We start from the raw sequence: 21,458 nt of genomic DNA, 5'->3' as shown, positions 1-21,458 counted from the left end.
AGACTTGCTACTACTGCACCTGTGGGCACATCTTGCCTGCTGGTCAGTAGTGTTGCATACAGGGTCCACAGCTGAGTAAGAAAGTTGATGGAAATACTCCAGTAGCCTATGCAGAGCACAGAAGGTTCTTTTGAGGTACTCAAACCTTTGGTTAGGCTCCCTGACTTAGTAACATGTCTGTGAAGCACAAATATTCCTTACAGTTTTCCATCTCATGGTTGTGTTTAAAAACTTTGGGGCTGGAGAGATGGCTTAATGGCTAAGAGCATGGCTGCTCTCTCAGAGGACCTGGGTTTGATTCCCAGCACCCATGTGGTGGCTTACAGTTGTCAGTAACTCCAGTTCCAGGGTTGCTGATGCTCTCTGTTGACCATTATGGGACCAGACCTGTATGTGGTGTAGTGTACATACATACATTCAAGCAAACATTCATACACATAAAATAAAATTTTAACAAAATATTTCAAAACTTTGTCTGGTATATCTAGTTTTCTATTTTTTAACCAATGTATGCATTTTAAAAACCCAATTGGGCATTAATTTACCACTTAGCAGTATGTCTTTTATAAGTGGCTACATTCTATTTGATATTGTCTTATTTATATTTGTGAAAATTCTGGTGATGAGGATGGAACACAGGACCTTGCACATGCTCTAAAGTGCTCTACTGAGCCACCTCTCATGCCAGAGAGTTCTTTTCAATGTAAACACTGGGTTGAATGTTATATTTTAGCTCTGTTTTTATTGGATTTTGCTGACATGCTAGTTTAATAAAAAGAAGTACTACTGGAGCTGGAGAGAGAGCTCAGCAGTTAAAAGCACTGGCTGTTTTGCAGAGGACCCAGGTTGGATTCCCATCACTAACATGACAGCTTGTAACTATCTGTAACTCTATTCCAGAGGATAATGATCCAATACCCTCTTGTGGCCTCCATGGGTACTACATGCATGCACAGACTCATGCAGCAAAAGGTTCATACACATGAAAATAAAATCTTAAAAAAGGTAGTTTTTATTCATTGATGTCATTCTGAAGGTTATGTGTTGAAAGTTGTCTCTGGTACCATCTCCTCCCCTCTCCTTGGATCCACCAGGTCTCTTCTTTCTTGTAGAGATGATTCTTCTAGACACCTACCCCTGTCTGTCAGGAGCAGTAATTTGGGCTCTATGGTTTGAGGAGAATCAGGAGTGTCCTGGCTCATCTCATGCAGCTCTTCCCCACCCAAGCTAGCCCGACAGCAGTGTTGCCTGCTTTTCCTCTCTAGTCTTCCTGGCCTTGTACTGACTGAGTCTACAACCACTTACGGAGCATCATTCTGTAGGAGACACCGTGCATGCTCCCACGTGATGACAGACACCGTACAGGCTTACAGGATGCACGGCAGGTACGAGACAAGCACAGTCTGCGGTATGGTAAGTGCTGACGTGAGTAACCTGAGGAAATGAGGCTGCTTGAAGCCTTCTAGCTTATCAGATTTGTGTGTGTGTGTGTGTATGGGGGAGTGCGTTCCGTGGCAGGGTTTCTCTGTGTAGCTCTGGCTGTCCTAGAACTCACTCTGTAGACCAGACTGACCTCGAACTCACAGAGATCCTCCTGCCTAGTACTGGAATTAAAGGCATGCACCACCACCACCTGGCTTTTTTGGGGGGAGGGGCGGGGTTTCAGGACAGGGTTTCTCTGTAGCCTTGGCTGTCCTAGAGCTTACTCTGTAGACCAGGCTGGCCTCAAATACCCCCATCAATTCTTTAAAACACAAATTATACTTTTTCTTCTTTTTTTTTCTTTTTGGCAAGCAGTCTTCTCACAATCACTGGTCAGATTTTTTAAAATATATTAGAGTTCTGATAGGGATCATGTTCTATTTGTAGTTTTTGGAATTAACTGAACAGTCTCAGATATTTTCAATCATAGCCATATAATTTATTTTACATGTTTATGCCTCTTGTGGCCTATGTTGAAATTTTTAAAAATTAAATTATATTTTATTTATATTTATTTATTTATTTATTTATTTATTTATTTATTTATTTATTTATTTTGAGGCAGGGTTTCTCTGTGTAGCTTTGCGCCTTTCCTGGAACTTGCTTTGGAGACCAGGCTGGCCTCGAACTCACAAAGATCTACCTGCCTCTGCCTCCCGAGTACTGGGATTAAAGGCGTGTGCCATCAACGCCTGGCATTAAATTTTATTGTAAATTACCAATATAAAGATAAAGTTGTGAAACCCAAGAGGTCTCGAGAACTTGGACATACAGAAAGACTGGTAAGCCTGCGCACAGGCTGGCTGTCTAAGGAGAATGGAACAATGTGGCCCTTCCTGCACCGCCTTGCAGAAACAAGAGCTCCCGGACAGAAGGGTGTCTGTGCAGGGTCACCTGTAGTGCTCCTCCACAAAAGGATGAAAGAATAGGAGGCTGGAGCCCTGGCCCTGCAGTTAAGAGCTGCTCTGGGACAGGACTCGGGCTTTGGTACTTTCAAATGTATTTAGTTTATTACCTTCCTTTACCCTCCCTCTTCTCTATGTAAATCTTCCCAACTCTAATACTCCCTTTCTATTTTCATATCACATGTCCTGTTGTTAGCTCACCCCTCTCCCATAGAGCCTCTTTTTGCACCCTTGCTGAACTATCCTGACTGGGTTAAGGGGGGATATCATAGTGGTTTTAATTTGAATTTCCCTGATGGCTAAGGATGTTGAATATGTTTTAAAACGTTAATTGGCTATTTTTATTTCTTCTTTTGTGAACTCACTGTTCTATACGTTAGTACTTTTTAAATTTGAGTTTTCTTTAGTTCTTTGTATATTCTAGATACCAATTCTCTGTCAAATGTGTAGCCGATGAAGATTTTCTCCCATTCTGTAGTCGGTCTCTTCAGTTGATTACCCATGTCCTTTGTTGTACAGAATTGTTAACTTCACAGGTCCTCTTTTAGCCATTGTTTGCTTATTTCCCCAGTGACTGGACTCTTACCCCGAAGGTCCTCACCTACATTGTGAAGTGTTTTCTGCAGTTTTTCAGATAACACATTAAGGCCTCTGATCTTTTTGGAGTTGGCTTTTGCTCATCACAAGCAGCAAGGATCTGCCTTCATACTTCCACATGTAGCTATCAAGTTTCCCAGTACCATTTGTTGAGGGTGCCTTTTCCCAATGTGTGTTTTTGGCCTCTTTGTCAAAAATCAAGTTGCCATCGCTGCGTTTGTTTATACCTGGATTTTCTATTCTCTCCCATGCTCTACAGGATGCTTTTATGGATCTGGAGTGTAACTTGATATCAGGTATGGAGGTTCCCCCAATATCGCTCTTATTTTATTCAACTTTGCTTGGTCTATGTGAGGTCTTTTGTGTTTCTTAATGAATTTCCAGATCTTTTCTATTTCTGTGAAGAATGCATCAAATTTTGATGAGATTGCATTGAATCTTTAGGTTGCTTTTGGTAAGATAGCCATTTTCACAATATTTAATTCTTTCAAACCATGATCATGAGAAGTCTTTCCATCTTGTTGTATCTGCTTCTCTGTCTCCCTTTAGTGTTGTAAAGTTTTCATTGTAGAGATATTTTATTTCTTGGTCTGGTTTCTTCTGAGTGTTGTGGGTTTTTTTTTGTTGTTGTTGTTTGTTTGTTTTTTTGTTTTGCAATGGGGGAGTGATTGTGAATGGGTTTCTCTGATTTATTTTTTAGTGTGTGCGGTGGTTTGAATGATCCTCATAGGCAATATATTTGAATACTTGGTCCCTAGTTAGCTGGAACTGTTTGTGAAGGATTAGGAAGTGTGGCCTTGTTGGAGGAAGTATGTCACTAGACGTGGGCTTTGAGATTTCAAAAGCCCAAGCCATTCTCAGTTAGCTCTCTCTGCTCCTCCCGTGGGTCAAGATGTTCTCTTAGCTTTTGTTTCCTGGACTCTAACCCTTTGAAACTGTAAGCCTTAAATTAAATGCTTTTTTAAAATAAGTTGTAAATGGATGGTTCTCTCCCGCCTGCCAGTTACCAAATAACCACAAAGAGGCTTAATGTGACTTATAAATGCTTGGCTGGCAGCTCAGGCTTATTACTAACTAGCTCTTACACTTAAATTAACCCATAATTTTTATCTATGTTTAGCTATATGGCTTAGTACTTTTTCTCAGTACGACATTCTCATCTTGCTTCCTCTGTGTCTAGCTGGCAACTTCCAACTCTGCCCTTCTCCTTCCCAGCATTCTCAGTTTGGTTTTCCTGCCTAACTTCCTGCCCAGCTACCAGCCTGTCAGTTCTTTATTAATCAATGAGAGTAATATATATTCAGAGTGTAGAAAAGGATTATTCCACAGCAATAAGTTGCCTTGGTCATAGTGTTTTATCACAGCAATTGAAAAGTAACTGAGACCATGTATTACTATTAATTTTTTATGCTAATTTTGTATCTTGCCACTTTTCGGACATTATTCATCAGTTCTAAGAATTTTCTGGTAAAGTCTTTAGGGTCTCTTAAATAAAATCACATCTGCAAGTAAGAATACTTTGAATTCTACCTTCTTATTTCAATTGAATTCCTTCTACCACTTGTTGAGTAAGAATGGAACAAATGGGCAGCCTTGTTTTGTTCCTGATTTTAGTGAAAATGCTTTGAAGTTTTGCCCATCTAGTATAGCTGGCTATAGCCTTTATTAAAATGAGGATACATTCCTTCCTTCAATTCCCAATTTATTTGAGGCTTTTTAATCATGAAGAGGTGTTGGATTTTTATCAAAAGCCTTGTCTACATCACTTATGATGACCATGTAATTTCTGTCCTTGCATCTGGTTATGTGATGTATTACATCTACCTACTTGCATATGTTGAACAATTCTTCATCTCTGGAATAAAGCCAACCTGATGATTGTGATTTTTTTTTTTCTGTGTTTGTCTTAGTTACAGCTCTATTGCTGAAAAGACGCCATGACCAAGGCAACTCTTATAAAAGAAAACATTTCAATGGAGGCTCGCTTACAGTTTCAGAAGGCTAGTCAATGATTTTCATGGCCCAAAGCATAGCAGCAGGTAGGTAGGCATGGGGCTGAGAGCTCTACATCATGATCCATAGGCAGTAGGCAGAGAGAAAGAGAAAGAGAGAGACTAGGCCTGGTATGAGCTTTTAAAACCCCAAATCCCAACCCCAATAACACACCTCATCTAATAAGGCCACACCTTCTAAACCTTCCCAAACAGTTCCACTAACTGTGGACCAAGTATTCAAGCATATGAGCCTATGGGGCCATTCTCATTCAAATCACCATATTCTATTTCCTAGCTTCCATAGGCTTGTAGCTATATCATAATGCAAAGTGCATTCAGTCCAACTTCAAGAGTCCTCATAGTCTTTCTCAACACTGTTTCAGAATTCAGTCAATATCTCTTCTGAGACTCAAAGCAATCTCTTAACTGTAAGCCTACGTAAAAGCAAAAACAAAAAGCAGATCACATATTTCAAACATACAATGGTACAGAATTTGTATTACTCTTCCAAAAGTGGGGAAAGGGAGCATAATGGGGAAATACTGAACCAAAGCACGAAGCAAGCCAGCAGGAAGAACTCCAAACTCCATTTCTCCTTGCTGACATTAAAGGGTTGATTAGATGGCTCTTCCCTTCCAGCTCTGCTGACTGCAGCACACTTCAGTCTTTCTTGGGCTGGTTCCACAGCCTGTGTGCAGCTCTCTTTGGCAGGTATCCCATAGTTCTGGCATCGCCAACATCATGGGGGCTCCAATACAACCCAGACTCCACCTTCATAGCTTTGCACAATGACCTCTCTAGTCCTCCATGTAGGGGCTTCTTTTCCACACCCTTGACCTCAGTGGCGTTCCTTGGCTGTAGAGGAGGATTCAGTAACCCCTTTCTTGTATCCTTCTTGATTCTAAAGCCAGATCTATGTAGCCGAACCTGCCAAGCTTTTGTTTGTTTGTTTGCTCTGGGGCTGGAACCTGGCCCCTCCTTGAATAACATTTATATAAGCCTTCCATTGCTTTTTAGACCTAGGAAATTGACGAGGCTTTTCCCTTTCGCCAGTTGCAGGGTTACTGGGTAGGGTTTTCCTGCGGTCACCACTCCCTACTTTCCAGTTAGCATCAGGCTTTTCTTTAAACTTTTCATTTCCTTGATCACAAGACTTGCTTCCAATATTATATTTCCTAATGATCCTTTTGTCCTCAAACTATGCATTTTACATTTCTCTTTGCCCTTTGCACTTCACTGTAAATCTGCATAAGAGTGATAACTAATAACCATGTGATCTAGTCAAAACTAGGATGTATTGAAATCTCCTCTGCTAATGCCATTAATCCAAAGCTCTTCAATCTAGTCCCTGGCAGATTTTTAGGACAAGGACAGAAAGCAGTTACATTATTTGCCAAAATACCATAGGAATGGTCTCTAGGCCATTCTCAATAATCCTCCCCTCTAAAACCTAATGAGCTGCTCCTTCATAGTTCATACTACCCCAAGTACCACTACCTTCTATGTTCCTACTGTGATGGCCCATTAAGCCTTGCTTAAAATATTCAACTGATTGTCTAGTCAAAAGTCCCAACAAGTTCCATATTCTTCTAAACAATAGCATTGTCAGGATGTTATAGTGGTATCCCACTCGTGGTACCAACTTCTGTTCGTAACTCTTCTATAGCTATGAAGAGACGCCATGGCCAAGGCAACTCTTATAAGAGAAAGCATTTCACTGGGGGCTTGCTTACAGTTTCAGAAGTTAGTCAATGCTTTTCATGGCCAGAAGCATAGCAGCATGTAGGCAGGGGCTACAAGCCACAAAAATACACAAAGTAGGATTTCAGCTGATTATGACAAAGCTAATACCTGGAAGAAGCCAAGGGCCTTCCGGAGGTCAAGCTGAGGTCCAAGGAGCCTTGGTGATATTTGGCTTTTGATAATCAGTTGTTTTCTGCTATGAGTTTCTTGTGTGCTATTGTAACTTTTCCATCATTTACTGGGCACCATTTCCCATCTACTAAAGGAATATTTAGATAACCTTGTGCGCTGACAACTATGCACAGCCAGAACCCCAGGTCAAGCCTCCTTGTAATTATCATCATTGGCAGCATCCAGCCAGGTCCATCCCCAGACAGAGGAAAGTATCTTATCAGAGATACCTCTGTACTCTCTAAGAACAGACTTAAGTGTCCAGATTACCTGTTTGTGAAAGCCTGGTAGATGTGCCAATTAAGCTTAACTTCCTCCTTTCAGAAATCTTACCTCTAGTTTCAGATCTCCCTTTAACTATCACCAGAGGCGTCTAGTTGTACACAGGTTGCCTAGTGACTGAGCACACTTTCCCCCACCCTGCAGAAAAAACAGCAGATAGCTTGGACAGATAGGAGCCACAGGAAAAAAGAAGGCAGTTTTATTTTCTCCCATTGACCTAGCAACTTACAGATTGACATTTTCTCCCAATCATGTTTAAGACTATAGTTGAGCACATAAGATCCCTCTTAGATATTACCCAAATCTAGCCTTTAGTTAATTCATTAGTCACTTCCCTTTTGGGTTGCAAATGGTAATTAACAATTACTGCCCCTTTATGTGATTCTTATCACTTCCCATTTGACCCTGGAAGCCTGGTGGTCACTGCCTGAGGAAAATTCTTACCTGCCTTTATGACCCTGTAGAATTCAAGTCTGGTGACCTTGCTTGACCAGGGGATTGCTATTGCTTGGGTTTATAACTGGATTCCTGGGAGACTTAGGAGGAACACAGAGAACTTAGAGATGGAGAACAGAGAGGGTTAAGGAGGATTTTGACCAGAGAGAACGTGTGGACGAGATGGAAGATGAGGAAGAGTCTGATGGGGAAGTACTAGCTGGTTAAGAATGAGATGAAAAGGACCTAGATGGGGCAGAATTAAGATGAGAGAATTAAGATAGAACTTAGAGGGAGCAGTAGATAAATATAGAGAGAAATCATCAGGCAAGAAAGGAGAGCTAGGCACGAGAACAGAACAGAAGCTGTGTAAATAGGATGTTATCCCAGAAGAATTAAAGTGAATGGACTATAGAGCTCGGTGTGCTGAGATTCTATCTATTTCCTGAAAATAGTCCTCACCATTCATAGTTTCTCTCCTGAGCCCTTGGGATGTCTGGTATTAAGGCTGGTCCCTCCAATATCATACAAGAGGTAGGCATGAGGCGGAGAGCTTTATATCATGATCCACAGGCAGCAGGCAAAGAGACAGAGGCTGAACCTGGGTGTGGGACTTTGAAACTCAAATCCCACTCCAGTAACATAACTCATCCAATAAGGCCACACCTCCTGATCCTTCCCAAACAGTTCCACTAACTGGGGATTAAGCATTCAAACATATGTGCCTATGGGGGCCATGCTCATTCAAACCGCCACAGTGTTTTAAAAATACTTTTTATGCCAGGTGGTGGTGGCGCACGCCTTTAATCCCAGCACTTGGGAGGCAGAGGCAGGCGGATCTTTGTGAGTTTGAGGTCGGCCTGGTCTACCGAGTGAGATCCAGGAAAGGTACAAAGCTACACAGAGAAACCCTGTCTCAAAAAACCAAAAAAAAAAAAAAAAAAAAATTATCTATGTGTACATATATATCTGTGTTTGCCATGTGTGAACAGGTCCTCCTGGAGGCCAGGTGGCTATGAGCTGCTGGATGTGGATGCTGGAATCTGAACTTGGATCCTCTGGAAGAGCAGCAAGTGCTCTTAACTGCTATTCTATCACTCCACCTTCCTTGATGTGCTCTTGAATTTGGTTAGGTATTTTATTGGGAATTTCTGCATCTATGTTCATCATGGAAATTGGTCTATATGGTTCTTCCTTTTTTTGTGTCTTTGTCTGGTTCTAGTATAACACTGGCTTCATGCAGAGTTTGATGTTCCTCCATTTCCAATTTTACGGACTAGTTGGAGAAGCCTTGGTGTTAGCTCTTCTTTGAAGGTCTGGTAGAATTCAACAGTGAATCCATATAGACCTGGACTTTCTTTGGTTGGGATATTTAGTTTTATGAGATTTTATTTTATATGTTTGAGTGTTTTGCCTGTATGTATGTCTGTACACCATGTGTGTGCAGTGCCTGTGGAAGCCAGAAGCCAGAGTTTTAGATTCCCTGGAACTGGAGTTAAGAAGGTTGTGAGCAGCCATGGGGATCTTTTTGTCTCTATCTCCTCTATAAGTGTTTAGATTTACAATCTAGACCACCATATCTTCTTAAATGGGCTTTTAAAAAACAAACAAACCATAGGTTCTGTAGGGTTGAACTCAGGTCCTCATGCTTGTGAGGCAAACATTTTACTGAGTTACCTTTCCAAAATTTTTGTTTTGTTTTGTTTGTTTTTGTTTTTCGAGACAGGGTTTCTCTGTGTAGTCCTGGCTGTCATGGAACTCACCTTGTAGACCAGGCTGGCCTCAAACTCACAAAGATCTGCCTGCCTCTGCCTCCTGAGTGTAGAATTAAAGGCATACACCACCACCTCCTGGCTTTTTTTTAAAAAAATATTTTAAATTTTTTTATATGTGTATGTGGGGATTATGTGCAATGTGGGTGCAGTGCCTATGGAGATCAGAAGGGGGCATCAGATTCCATGGAGATGAAGTTACAGCTAAATGTGAGCTGCCTGGCCTGAGTGCTGGGAACTGAACTCAGCTCTTCTGCAAGAGCAGTATGTGCTCTCAACTATGGCTGTCCCTCTAGATCCTCTTTCTGATCATTTTTCTACAGTTAAAAAAAAAAATCACTCATGAAAATCATAAGCGTTACACACAACTCAATCTCTACTCAAACTCAGAGCAAAAACCAAAAAGCTATGCTTAGCCACTCTCCTCTTTTGCTACAACTAGTAAAGTTTAAGTCTGGGAGAAATTACAGCGGCCATTCTCAGTTTTGTTTCTGGTGGTACCAGGGATCAAATTTAGGATCTGGTATGTGGTAGACAAGTGTTGTACAGCCCATGAGGCTTTTATTTAGTAAGCAGAAAGGGCCGAGGAATTCTATTTTGAGAATCTAAGGAGTGACATGTAGCAATTACATGAAATGATCTGAACAAGTCTCTTAAAGCTTAAAACATTTTCACCTTGATAAAATATTGATCCATAACCAAGTAGGTAAGGTTTTGATGAGATTTTTAGATTTTCCAGACTAGTGAACAAAGAGGTGCCTCCCCAGCCTCCCTTTTCCTGTGAACTTTATCTCACTCACATTCCTGCTGAGCTTCTGCTATGGCTTGCTGCCATGAGGGAAATGCTCTTGTCCAGAAAGGATGCAGGTTGTCTCTGTTAGAACTAGCAGGACCTTGACATGCAAAATCGACATTAAGAACCCCAAGGCCAGGTCTCTTAAAGAGTGGAACACGAGTGAAACCACTTTAGTTATGGACTTTAAGGTGAGAATGACTTCTCAGAGCAAGAACAGACATTCCACAAATTATAACCGAAAGGTATGGTAGAAAAAGCGCTTTTGGCTAAAGGTGAGGGGAGTATAAAAAGGAAAAGGAGTTGGGAGGAAAGGACTCGACAGGACCCCGGGCTTCAGGCAGCTTTCTTCAGGTTTCCAAAGCCTTCGCGTTCCTCTCTGTGTGTTCATGCTTGGCTCCTTCTGTTCCTCCATGGTCTGGAGATGAAGGTTTGTACGTTTTCCTGGGGAAGCTAACTCTGCTTACACGTTCATTCCGAGAAGTATTCTCTTTAGATTGCCCCCAAGCTTTCAGCTTCCCTTTGTGTGGCTTGTAGTTGCAGGGACCAGACAAACTTGCTTTGAGATCAATTACTGGTTTCTCAGGAGAGTCTGGAGCCTGTGTTGTTTCAGCTGTCAACTCAAATGGTAAGAACTGCAGTAGAAATCCTCAGGGGTCTGTAACTTGGGTGTCCTGAGCACAGCTTGGCCTTCTGAAGCACTCCTAAGTAGGGTCACACATGGAGATTTTGTGGCTGGAGGCATGGTCAGTGGACCCTTATCTTCATTATCTTTAGAAGCAGCTATAAACACGGCATTCATTTTAGTTGTGGAAAGCACAGAGTGCGCATCTGACCCCTTCAGCCACATAGTACCATGACTTTGAGGGCCATGGGACTGGCCTTGTGACAACTGATGCCTGTCAGGAGCACAGGACAGTCTTCCTCTCGGTGGAACCACTATCCCTTACTGTCAAGCGGCTTCAGTTCTTCCAGTGTTCTACAGTATAGACATCAACGGATTCCGTTTTGTTAAAACGAGCCTCATGAAGCCTCTTAAAGTTTGGTGTAGTGGCTGTAATCCTTTTATTGTTCCCAAGTTTGGAAAGCCCATCTGTACAGAGAGACCTCTTTGAATCTTTACGTCATTTAATCTCACTTCTTCCTGAGGAAGCTGTGCTTGGGTCTCCTTGGCTCTGGTCTGGCAGAGAAAGAACTCTTGTGGTAGTTCCAAGGTCTTAATTTTCCTGCTTTTCTTGATTCTGGAATGTAGTAGGGTCACTTCTTTTTACCTCAGAGTAATCCTGGGAGTTAGGAATTCCATGGCCTGTCTTGCACTTCCTCATTTTGATGACATGACCAGCTGGTTCCCTCCCAGCTTGCTCCTCCCAGTTAATGTCTCAGTCTCCTCGCAGGAGACTGCAGAAGGCTGATTTTCATCTTGTTTTTTTTCTTTCATGGTTTCTGGATTCAGGTGGGCTTTCAAAGGGCTCTGAACAACTTGTCTGCCCTCAGATTAGCCTGAGGCTCAGCCTTTATATTCAGTTTAAATGAAGACTCTTTTTTCTGATTTCTTTTTCTTTTCCTTTTTTTTTTTTTTAGGGTGAGATGGCTGTTGAGTGGGAATTTGCCTGTGTAAGAGAGTGTGAAATGGAGGCGATGTCTTGCTGGGTTTTTTTTTTTTTTTTTTTTTTTGGTTTTTCAAGACAGAGAGTTTCTCAGTGTAGTTTTGGTTTCTGTCCTGGATCTCGCTCTGTAGACCAGGCTGGCCTTGAACTGACAGAGATTCACCTGCCTCTGCCTCCCAAGTGCTAGGATTAAAGGCATGCACCACCACCGCCCAACTTTTCTGATTTTTTTTTTTTTTTAATGATTTATTTATTTGCAGGCCAGAAGAGAGGGTACCAGATCTCATTACAGATGGTTGTGAGCCACCATGTGATTGCTGGGAATTGAACTCAGGGCCTTTGGAAGAGCAAGCAGCGCTCTTAACCTCTGAGCCATCTCTCCAGCTCCCCTGATTTCTTAATGTAGGAACATAGAACTATAAACTCCCTTCTTAAGACTGCTTTCATTATGTCCTGTGGACTTTAGTATGTTGTATTTTCATTTTCATTCAGGTTAGGTATGTTTTGAGTTCCTTCATGATTTCTTCAATGACCAATCTATTATTCAGTAGTATGTTGTTTAATATCCACCAATTAGAGCATATCCTCCAGTTTCTCTTGATCTGTTTTATTTCACTGTGATTGGATAGAATACAATGGATTATTTCAATTTTGTTACATTTGTTAAGACTTGCTTTGTGTCCTAACAGTATAACTGATTTTGGAGAAAGTTCCATGGGCTGCCAAGAATATGTATTTTGAAGTGTTTTGACAGAATGGTTGGTAGATGTATGTTGAGTCCATTTGCCCTGTGATGTCACTTATTTCAGACGTTTCTGTTTTTTGCAGGGAATCGCCTGCTGTGAGAGTGAAGTTACCCACTATTGTGCTGGAGCTAACCTGTGACTTTATGTCTGGCTGTATTTGATGAAACCAGATGTTCCTGTGTTTGGTGCTTATGTTTAGAATTGCAATGTCCTCTTGATGGATTGTTCCCCTGGTCAGTAGAAGGTAACCTCCTTTAACTTTTTTAAAAAAATTTCACTATTCATTTATTTATTTTTCAGACAGGATTTCTCTGTACAGTAGCCCTGGCTGTCTTGAAACTCACTCTGTAGACCAGGCTGGCTCACTCTGCCTCCCAAGTGCTGGGATTAAAGGTGTGTACCACCAACGCTGGCTTATTTGTTTAGACCTGAAGTCTAATTTGTCAGTGGTTAAAACAGTGATGCTTGCTTCCTTTTTCCATTTGTATAGAGTACCTTTTCCATTCTTTCATGCCCAGGTAGTATCTGTCTTTTATGGTGAGATGTGTTTTTTTGAAGGCAACAAATAAATGTATCCTGATTTTTAACTTACTAGTCTGTGTCTTTTGATTGGGGAATTGAGACCATTAATAATTGTTTTTATTGGAAGTTGTATATTAAGTCCTGTCATGTTGACTCTGTAGTGTTTGTTTCCCTACTCCTTCCTTGCTTATTCAGATGTTGCTAATTCTTTTCTGTGGCCTCACATGTGTGTTTTTCTCTTCAGTCTGAAGGAGTTCAAGGATCTTCTGTAGAGATGGCTTGCTGGTCATGAATTCCTTTAACCTGTTAATATTGTGGAAAGTTTTTTATCTTTCAATTAAGACAGATAGCTTTGCTGGGTAAAGTAGTCTGGTTTGATGCTGTCTTTCAGGACTTGAAATGCATCATCCCAAGCCCTACTGGTGGTGTGTGGAACACTTTTCCTGGGGAGATACACACATTCATTCACTGCGAAAGGGGAACTCAAGGCAGACTAAAGTACTGATTGCACCAAAGTCCAACTTGGTGAGCCAATGAGTTTTTCTTTGGGTATGGATGAGAGGTTACTTACAGAAGCAAGATGATTCAATGGCTGATACATTACCAAAAAGCCCACTTGGTGGGCTTAATTAATTAGGTGAGGGCTTATGAAAGTTGCAACCCTGGAGCTCTTTGCACAAATTATAGGCAGTTCAACAGGTCCAAGAATCTTCTCTCGGGGCTGGAGAGATGGCTCAGAGGTTAAGAGCACTGACTGCTCTACCCTGAGTTCAATTCCCAGCAACCACATGGTGGCTCACAATCCCCTGTAATGAGATCTGGTGCCCTCTTCTGGCCTGCAGTCATACATGCCGTATACATAATAAATAAATAAATCTTTTAAAAAAAAAGAAAATCTTCTCTTTCCAGCTTGGTTGGCCGGTCTCCTCCCTAGCAGTCGTTTACTGTGGCCTTCAAGAGACCTTTCTCTGGGGCCAATGGCTCTCCCTCTTTCTCTTGAGGGTGGGGATGTTTCAGTTTGGAGGACACTTTTTTTTTTTTGAGCTGAGGATCGAACCCAGGGCCTTGCGCTTGCTAGGCGAGCGCTCTACCACTGAGCTAAATCCCCAACCATGGAGGACACTCTTAAAGTGTGTGTTGAGAAATCTGTCATTATCATGGGTCTGCCTTTATACACAACTTGTGTCTGTTGTATGGCCATTTTCTCTCTGGGCCACCTTGGACTTGGCCTCTAGTAGCTATGGCAAGTAGAACAGAACAGTACAGTAGTGCCCAGGTCTACGGTCAATATGACACTCGTAGTAGATGAAGGTGGTAAAGGTCACAAGACTTTAACTGAGGTTCTGTTACTCTTCCTCCTCAGCTGTAAGTTATCTTGGGAGATGCTATAGCAAGTGGGAAGTTAACCGAAACAAGGAGTCTGGGATGGAGCTTCCATGAGGTTGTCATCCATGATGGGGTGGGACTTTGTGATGATTCCACTGTTTGGGGGTCACCCCACCTCCCACAGCTAACTTCTCACCCATGCTCTATATGTAGCTCTAATGAGCTCATTGGTTCACCAAGATGGACCTTGGATAGAATCATTACTTGGTCTGTCATTGGTGCCCCTCGGAGTGAGAGGCTTGTCCACCCCTCCCCAGGAAAGGCCAGTGGCCAGGGGCTTCTTATCACACTTTTGATATGCTTGCTTTCTTTGGTACACTGAGTTTATCCTGTGATGAGTGCTCTTTTCTGGTCCAGTCTGTTGGATGTTCTGAATGTCTCTTGTTGTATAATTTTGGGAAGTTTCTCTAATGATTTTGTTGAAAATGTTTTCCATGCCTTTAGAAGTCTAGCCTGCACTCCTTCTAAAGTGCTGCATGTACCTCGTTGTCTTTGTCTGTGCTGAGGTGTTCCAAGTCCTCTTCTTTGTCTTTAAACTCGGGTACTCTGTCCTTTCTTTGGAGCCATTCTGTTGGTGAGACTTTCCACTGAGCTTTACACTTTTTCATTTCTAGGATTTCAGGGTTTTGTTGTTGTTGTTGTTATTTGCATTTCTTGAATCCCTCTTTCAGATCTTGTATTGGCTTTCTTATGTCATGCAGCCATTTGTGCTCTCCTAGAACTCACTAAGGGAGTTTATTTTTATCTTTGATTACTTTGAGCATGCAATCATACTTTTGAATTCTTTGTCTGGGATTTCATCTAATTCACCCTTGGAGGAGGTCACTGCTGTAGGATGATTAGTAATTTAGGGGAAGTGATGTTGCCTTGGTTTTCATTCATGTTAGTTGTGGTTTTGCATTGGGACTTGCTTTTTTTTTTTTTTTTTTTTTTTTTTTTGGTTTTTTAAGACAGGGTTTCTCTGTGTAGCCCTGGAACTCACTCTGTAGACCAGGCTGGCCTCGAACTCAGAGATCTGCCTGTCTCTGCCTCCTGAGTGCTGCCTGACTTGAATATCTTGAGTTCAGTCATTGGTTGAGTTTACCTTTTTTTTTTAATATTTATTTTAAAATCACTTTTAATCTTTCAGAGAGAGTATTTGTGTTGCATGCATTCTGGTTGTGGTGACATTTTCCTCAGCCATACATGTGGTTGGGGCAACACACATGAGGTCCCCCAGTACACACCTGCTATTAGACTATTATCTGAAAAAAGTCATTATTTAAGATGTGAGCCAGGCGGTGGAGGCGCACGCCTTTAATCCCAGCACTCGGGAGGCAGAGCCAGGCGGATCTCTGTGAGTTCAAGGCCAGCCTGGGCTACCAAGTGAGTTCCAGGAAAGGCTCCAAAACTACACAGAGAAACCCTGTCTTGAAAAACCAAAAAAAAAAAAAAAAAAAAAAGACGTGAGCCTGTGGTGAAAGTGCAGTCATAAGTCAGTCCCCCATGAGCACCAACCACTGAGGAAGAATGGTCACTGATGGAAGTGTAGTAACTATTAGTGACTTTGGGTTTGGGTGGAAAGGAAAAACCAAATGCAGGGAGAGACTGGTGGCTGGTGTTCAGCTGAAGAAAAGGTGGGGGAGGGGACCGTGCAAAGAGGGAATGGTTGGAGGCAAAGTGGGGGAGGGAGGGGAAAACCTTGGCTAAAAGTTGGCTGAACAGAGAGATGTAAAGGTATGCAGTCACATGATGAACGACGTCCCCGCTCTTGGGAGGCCACAGAGGTCACCACACCCAGGCCAGCTTTTTTTTTTTTTTTTTTTTAAGATTTATTTATTATGTATACAGTGCTCTGTCTGCATGTGTTCCTGCAGGCCAGAAGAGGGCACCAGACCTCATTACAGATGGTTGTGAGCCACCCTGTGGTTGCTGGGAATTGAACTCAGGACCTCTGGAAGAGCAGCCAGTGCTCTTAACCTCTGAGCCATCTGTCGAGCCCCAGCCTGTGTTCTTAGAGGAAAACAGAAAAGGAGAGGCGGCGGGAATGAAAAGGCACGATTCCGAGGGGTCTAGAGTGTGAATGCATCTACCCTGGGCCTTTCAGAAGTGGCGGCCTGACTGTCACTTTGGTGGCCTGCATAGCTGTTTTGAGTCACCCGCCACACTCTTGGATCTTCTCCCTACTATCATGGGCCTACACCCCACTCACGGTTTACTATGTCTTAATGCCAGTGTCCACTGGCACCCCACAGCGTGTCACACTAAGTGCTTCTGGGGGGGGGCACTTCTGTCTCCCCTTGCTGGCTTGCTGTGCATCTGCAATTGCTCGACTTCTCTGCACACCACTTTCCAGTATCCTCCCATCCCACGGACCACTGAGACACTTCCTTTGTCTCAGTGGTGTATGTACATTTGTTGTTGTTTTTGTTCTGGCTTCTTTGCTGGTTTAACCTGTCACCTCGCCCAGCCAGTATCAACGTTACTGTACTCTGAGTGCAGTATGTAATTAAGGTGTACGTGCAAATGTGTGTGCAAACCTGGAGAGGCCCCACTTGCATGTTGCATGTCTTCACTCCTTTATTGTTGAGCAGTACTTCACAGTTGAACCCAAGCCCACCAATCAGCTAGTCTAGCTAGCCGGCTCGCTCCCGGCTACCCCAGCACCCATCGCTGTTGCCTCAGTGCTGGAATTGCAGTTGGCTGCCGTATTTGCCTGGGCTTCATGAGTTCTGGGGACCCAACTCTGATCCTTCTGCTTGCACAGCAAGTGCTTTCTTTATCTACTGAGCCACCCCACAGACTCCTTCATTTACTTTACTACCCCAGGACGGATCCAGGACGGATTTGTGTGGTCCAGTGATGTCAGGTTTTGAATGGGAGAATGAATCTGCCCGCTGCTGAGACCCGACCTACCCAGCTATCCATGGCAGCCCTGCCTTTTCCTTAAAAATACATTTCCTACTCAGAGGGGCTTTGATACAGGGAACTAGAAGGTTCTGTTGCTATTCCTCCCTGTTCAGAGTTCTGCCGGTCCATTCCTGGCTCTTTGCGTCCCTCTGGGCTTACAGTGTACAGGCCTTTGTCCCCTCCCTTGCCCTCTGAGTCAGGTCCATCCAGAGTTGCTTCTCCTGCCCACAGTGACCACCTCCCCAGGGATGGAGCGAGGCTGGAAAGGCTGTTTATGGGGCCCAGTTGGAAATTGGGGAGCCCTGGCTCTGGTGTCTGTGGTGCTCAGCCTCACCACTTCCCTCACTGGAAGCCTCTTTGGCCCATGGCTCAGAAGCTAGTGAGGAGTTGCTAGGCAGCATGGACTCACCAACCTTTATGGAGGGCTGTGGGGTCCATGGCCAGGGTGCCTCTACCTAGACATTTCTAGGAATGAACAATAGGTGGCTTCTGCCTGACTTGTGGGGTGGATCTGGGTCCAGTTCTGCACCATGGCTATGGGGATACAGGGTTGCCTCTCCTCTGGTCAGTTGAGACCTAGCCCATCAGGTCTTCCCCCTCCCCCTCCAGACTCACCTCTTGCAGCTTAGGAATTGAGCAGAATAGAGCCCCATGCCTCATCCCTCACCCACATCCCCACATGGCTGTCACGGTCATTAGCCACACTTCATCTAGCCACAGACAGATTCTGGGACAGGGCTGTGGAAAACTCCAGAACTGAGGTTTTTATTACCAGCAGAAGGCGCTTGCTCAGCCTGCCGGGAAGAGGAGACCGGTGCCCCTCCCCCCCCCCCTTTCTTCCCCTCCCCCCACCCCCACTCCCTCTCTAGAGTAGCATTATAAGGCATTTCACACTTGTTTTCAGTTTTTTCTTTTTTAATAAAAAACCAGCCCTGGAGTAGAAAGAAAGGCCTTGTGATTAACTTTCCAGACCAAACTGAAGGGACAGAGTCAGGGTCTGAGGGTCACATGTTTCATTTCCAAGGCTGGCAGGAGCCACCGGAAGGGTACAGGAGGGGCGGGGCACAGCCACCAGGAGCCAAACTCAGACAGGCACACCCTGTCTTCATCATTTTTCACTTTCACATATCATAGAAATTTAAGCAAAATAGCTATTTTATATATATTTATATATCATATATATAAATTAGGCAAATAAAGATGTCAGGAGTGCTGAGATGAGGCACCCCTGATGCCTAAGGACAAGGAGAGAGGCCAGGTGTCTGGAGCCTGGGTCACCAGCCCAGGCTAAGTGAAGGGTTTGTTCCTTATTGCTGATTTGGGGGCCTGGTTCTTGGCAGGGAGCACCTACCGGCCCTGCCTTTCAGCCCTTCTCGGCCTTCTGGGGGCTGGGGCACTGTCCCAGCATGGCCAAGGCCTGGCAGGGGCTGCTGCTGTCCGCCCACACGGGGGGGGGGGGGGGGGGGCTTCAACTGCCTCCCTGCTCACACTGTGCGCCGTCCCTCCAGGGACCCCGACACCTGTGCAGGTCAGGCGGGAACGCCGTCTCTGTGCATTTGAGCTGGAGCTGGGACAGCACAGATAGAAAACCTTGCTGTTAGAAGTGCTCCCCACTCAAAGGGGCCTGGCTTCCTTATGTCTTTAGAAGAGCGTTTCTTGCCAGGACAGTTTTGTGGCAAGAACGCACACTTGGAAAGCAAGTCTTCTAAGTGATGTGCTAAAAAGTTACTAAACCTCATCGTTAGAAAGAAATGGAGATTTTTTTTTTCCTTAAAAAAGTCAAAAGAGGCTCCCTAGGAGGGGGCAGTTTCTCCCTGGGTTGGGGTTAGTGACCTGAGCAGCCCATGGCCCAGCCAGCCGGCCTGAGTTGTGGTAACCGGGAACTAGGGTGCCCATGGGGCCCAAGTCAACGATAATGGGCTGGCGACCTGGGGGCTGGAGAAAACCCAGGTCAGCCCTTACCTCTTCTTAAGGTGGGAGCCTCCGTTAGGAAAAAGGAGTGTGTGTGTGTGTGTGTGTGTGTGTGTGTGTGTGTGTGTGCGCGCGCGTGCCCGTGTGCACAAGTGTGGGTCAGTACTAAATGGGTGCATTAAAGAAAAGGCTGAGGGGCTGTGCAGGCGCCTGTATTTGCCGCAGGAGTGGCTCAGAAGATGTTGGGGCACATGTGCCAGTCCTTCTTCTCCTTGGCCTCCCAGTAGCCGCCCTTGTACATGCAGGCCATCTCCCCGGTCAGCGGGTCCAGCCTCTTCTCGAACCACAGCGGCGCATAGCGGTCTGCCTCCTTCTCTGCTTGGCAGGCACAGCGGGTGAGGTGAGCTGCCTGCAGCCCTGGCCACGCCGCCGGGGCTCCCCTCCCCCCCCCCCCCCCCGGGACTCCCCCCTCCCCCGCCGTGCTCTGCCTGGGCTCACCGTCCTCGCCGCCGCAGCTGGCTGCGCACGTCTCCAGCCGCCGTCGGCGGGATAGGCGCTGCTTCTCCTCCAGCCGCTGCTTCTCGGTGTTGGCCTCGTCCCAGCGCCCCTTCTCCATCAGTCGCTGGTCGGGCCGCAGGCGGCTGTCGGTGGGCGCTACACCGTCCTCCTGCTCGTTGAGGGTCAGGGCCAGCTCCGAGAAATAGTACATGTTCTCGGCGTTCTCCCTGCAGCGGCGACGCGGCAACGTGGCAACGTGAGCGACCCAGGGAGGACCCTTCCCTGGCGGGCTCCTGCTCACCCCTCAGGAGCCCAGCCTGCAAAGCCCACCAGCTGGGTCCGACGCGCCCTCTATAGCCCCCACCTGGCATGCTCTCACCCACCTGCAACTGCTTCGCTATGTGGGACTTCTCCGGGAATTTGTCCCTTTTTTTTTTTTTTTTTAAACCGGTGTCTGATTTATCAGCATAAGGTTTCCCCCTACTATTCTGTTTTTCTGAGCGCCAGGCACAGCCATGTTCGCTGTAGCTCCTTGGCGATTTTCAACATCCAGGTCAGAGCTGCCTGTGTGTTCACTGGTTGGAGAGAACTGTCTCTACAGAGTTTTCTGCTTTATTACGCACCATATTCCTTCCCACGTGGCCGGAGCTGCTGCTTCCCTTGTTTTCGGCCTCGGGATGGAGGCTTATCTCGCTGTTTTTATTCCCTGTTGTTCTGGTGTGGTCGGCATTTCAAAGCTGTAGGTCACGGGACATTAGCCCAGTCGCAGCACTTACCAACCTTGTAATCAAAGTGTATTTGCCGGCTTGTATCACAGCTTTTCTGTTTTAGGATTAGTTTGAAGCATAGTTCTTAAACGTATAGCCGTGTTTTGTTTTGTTTTCCTCTGCTGGAGTCAAACGACTCCCTGGTGCATTTTTAGTACTTTGAACTGTGCCCTGTGGTCCAGCCTCTTGGCAGGTTGCCGACCGCCCGGGTTTGCGCAGCGGGGCGACTCGGTGCTCCAGGGCTGGCTAGGGCTTCTGCTGTTCGGACTTAGACTCCAAGCTCTTGCTATTGTTTTGCTTCCCATAACCCAGAGCAGCAAATCAGAATTTCCCTCGCTGGTTGTAACTTGGTCCCTTTCCTTTTCTATCTCGATCACCCTGTACTACCTGTATCTTGAGGCTGTTGTTAGATGCAAGGTCTGTTCAAGTTGAAAACTCACAGCCGGGTGATCTCTGATGTTAGGTTTTTGCTGTAGTTTGCGGAGACACCCTCCTGTTCTGGTAGGGGTGGGGGTGGGTTAATGTGTGGACTTACCTTTTCACCCTTTTGTTCCTATCTTTATTTTCTTCAAAATAAAAAAAAGATTTATTTTGTGTGTGGAAATTTTGCCATGTGCATGCCTAGTGCTATGAGTCCCCTGAAAGTGGAGTTATAGGCAGTTACAAGCTGCCAGGTGAGGGCTGGGGATTGAACCGGGTCCTCTAGAGAAGCAGCTGGTGCTCTTAACTGCTGAGCCATCTCTCCAGCCCCCTTTATTTTCTTATTTACGCATATCTTTTGTAGATCAGCCAGGAGTTTGTTTTAAAAGCTTGTTTCAATCTCCTACCTGGGCTGGAGCACTTCATGAAATTTCAGACAGCACACTTTTTCAAAATGTCAGCAAGTTTGAAGTATTGTGTAGACATAATGAGATATCTTGGGGAATGAGACTTATGTCTAAACAGGAAATGCATGCAT

The 21,458-nt window shown here is 44.7% G+C and overlaps 1 protein-coding gene and 1 pseudogene across 1 annotated transcript in view; both read right to left on the bottom strand.

The window, feature by feature from the left end:
• Window positions 1–10,524: 10,524 nt before the first annotated feature.
• On the bottom strand, window positions 10,525–13,031 carry LOC118591855 (annotated as a pseudogene).
• Window positions 13,032–18,221: 5,190 nt separating this feature from the next.
• Osbp2 (oxysterol binding protein 2) overlaps window positions 18,222–21,458 on the bottom strand; it is a 166,002-nt gene continuing 162,765 nt past the window's right edge. Inside the window, 2 exon segments of the mRNA XM_036200748.1 lie at window positions 18,222–19,610; window positions 19,734–19,960. Of these exon segments, the coding sequence (XP_036056641.1) occupies window positions 19,468–19,610; window positions 19,734–19,960 (370 nt within the window). The 3' untranslated portion in view covers window positions 18,222–19,467.

This window comes from Onychomys torridus, chromosome 10 (assembly GCF_903995425.1).
Source record: "Onychomys torridus chromosome 10, mOncTor1.1, whole genome shotgun sequence".
Classification (NCBI taxonomy): domain Eukaryota; kingdom Metazoa; phylum Chordata; class Mammalia; order Rodentia; family Cricetidae; genus Onychomys; species Onychomys torridus.
Note: the sequence above shows the minus strand (reverse complement) of the source record. Positions and strands in the feature narration are given on the sequence as shown.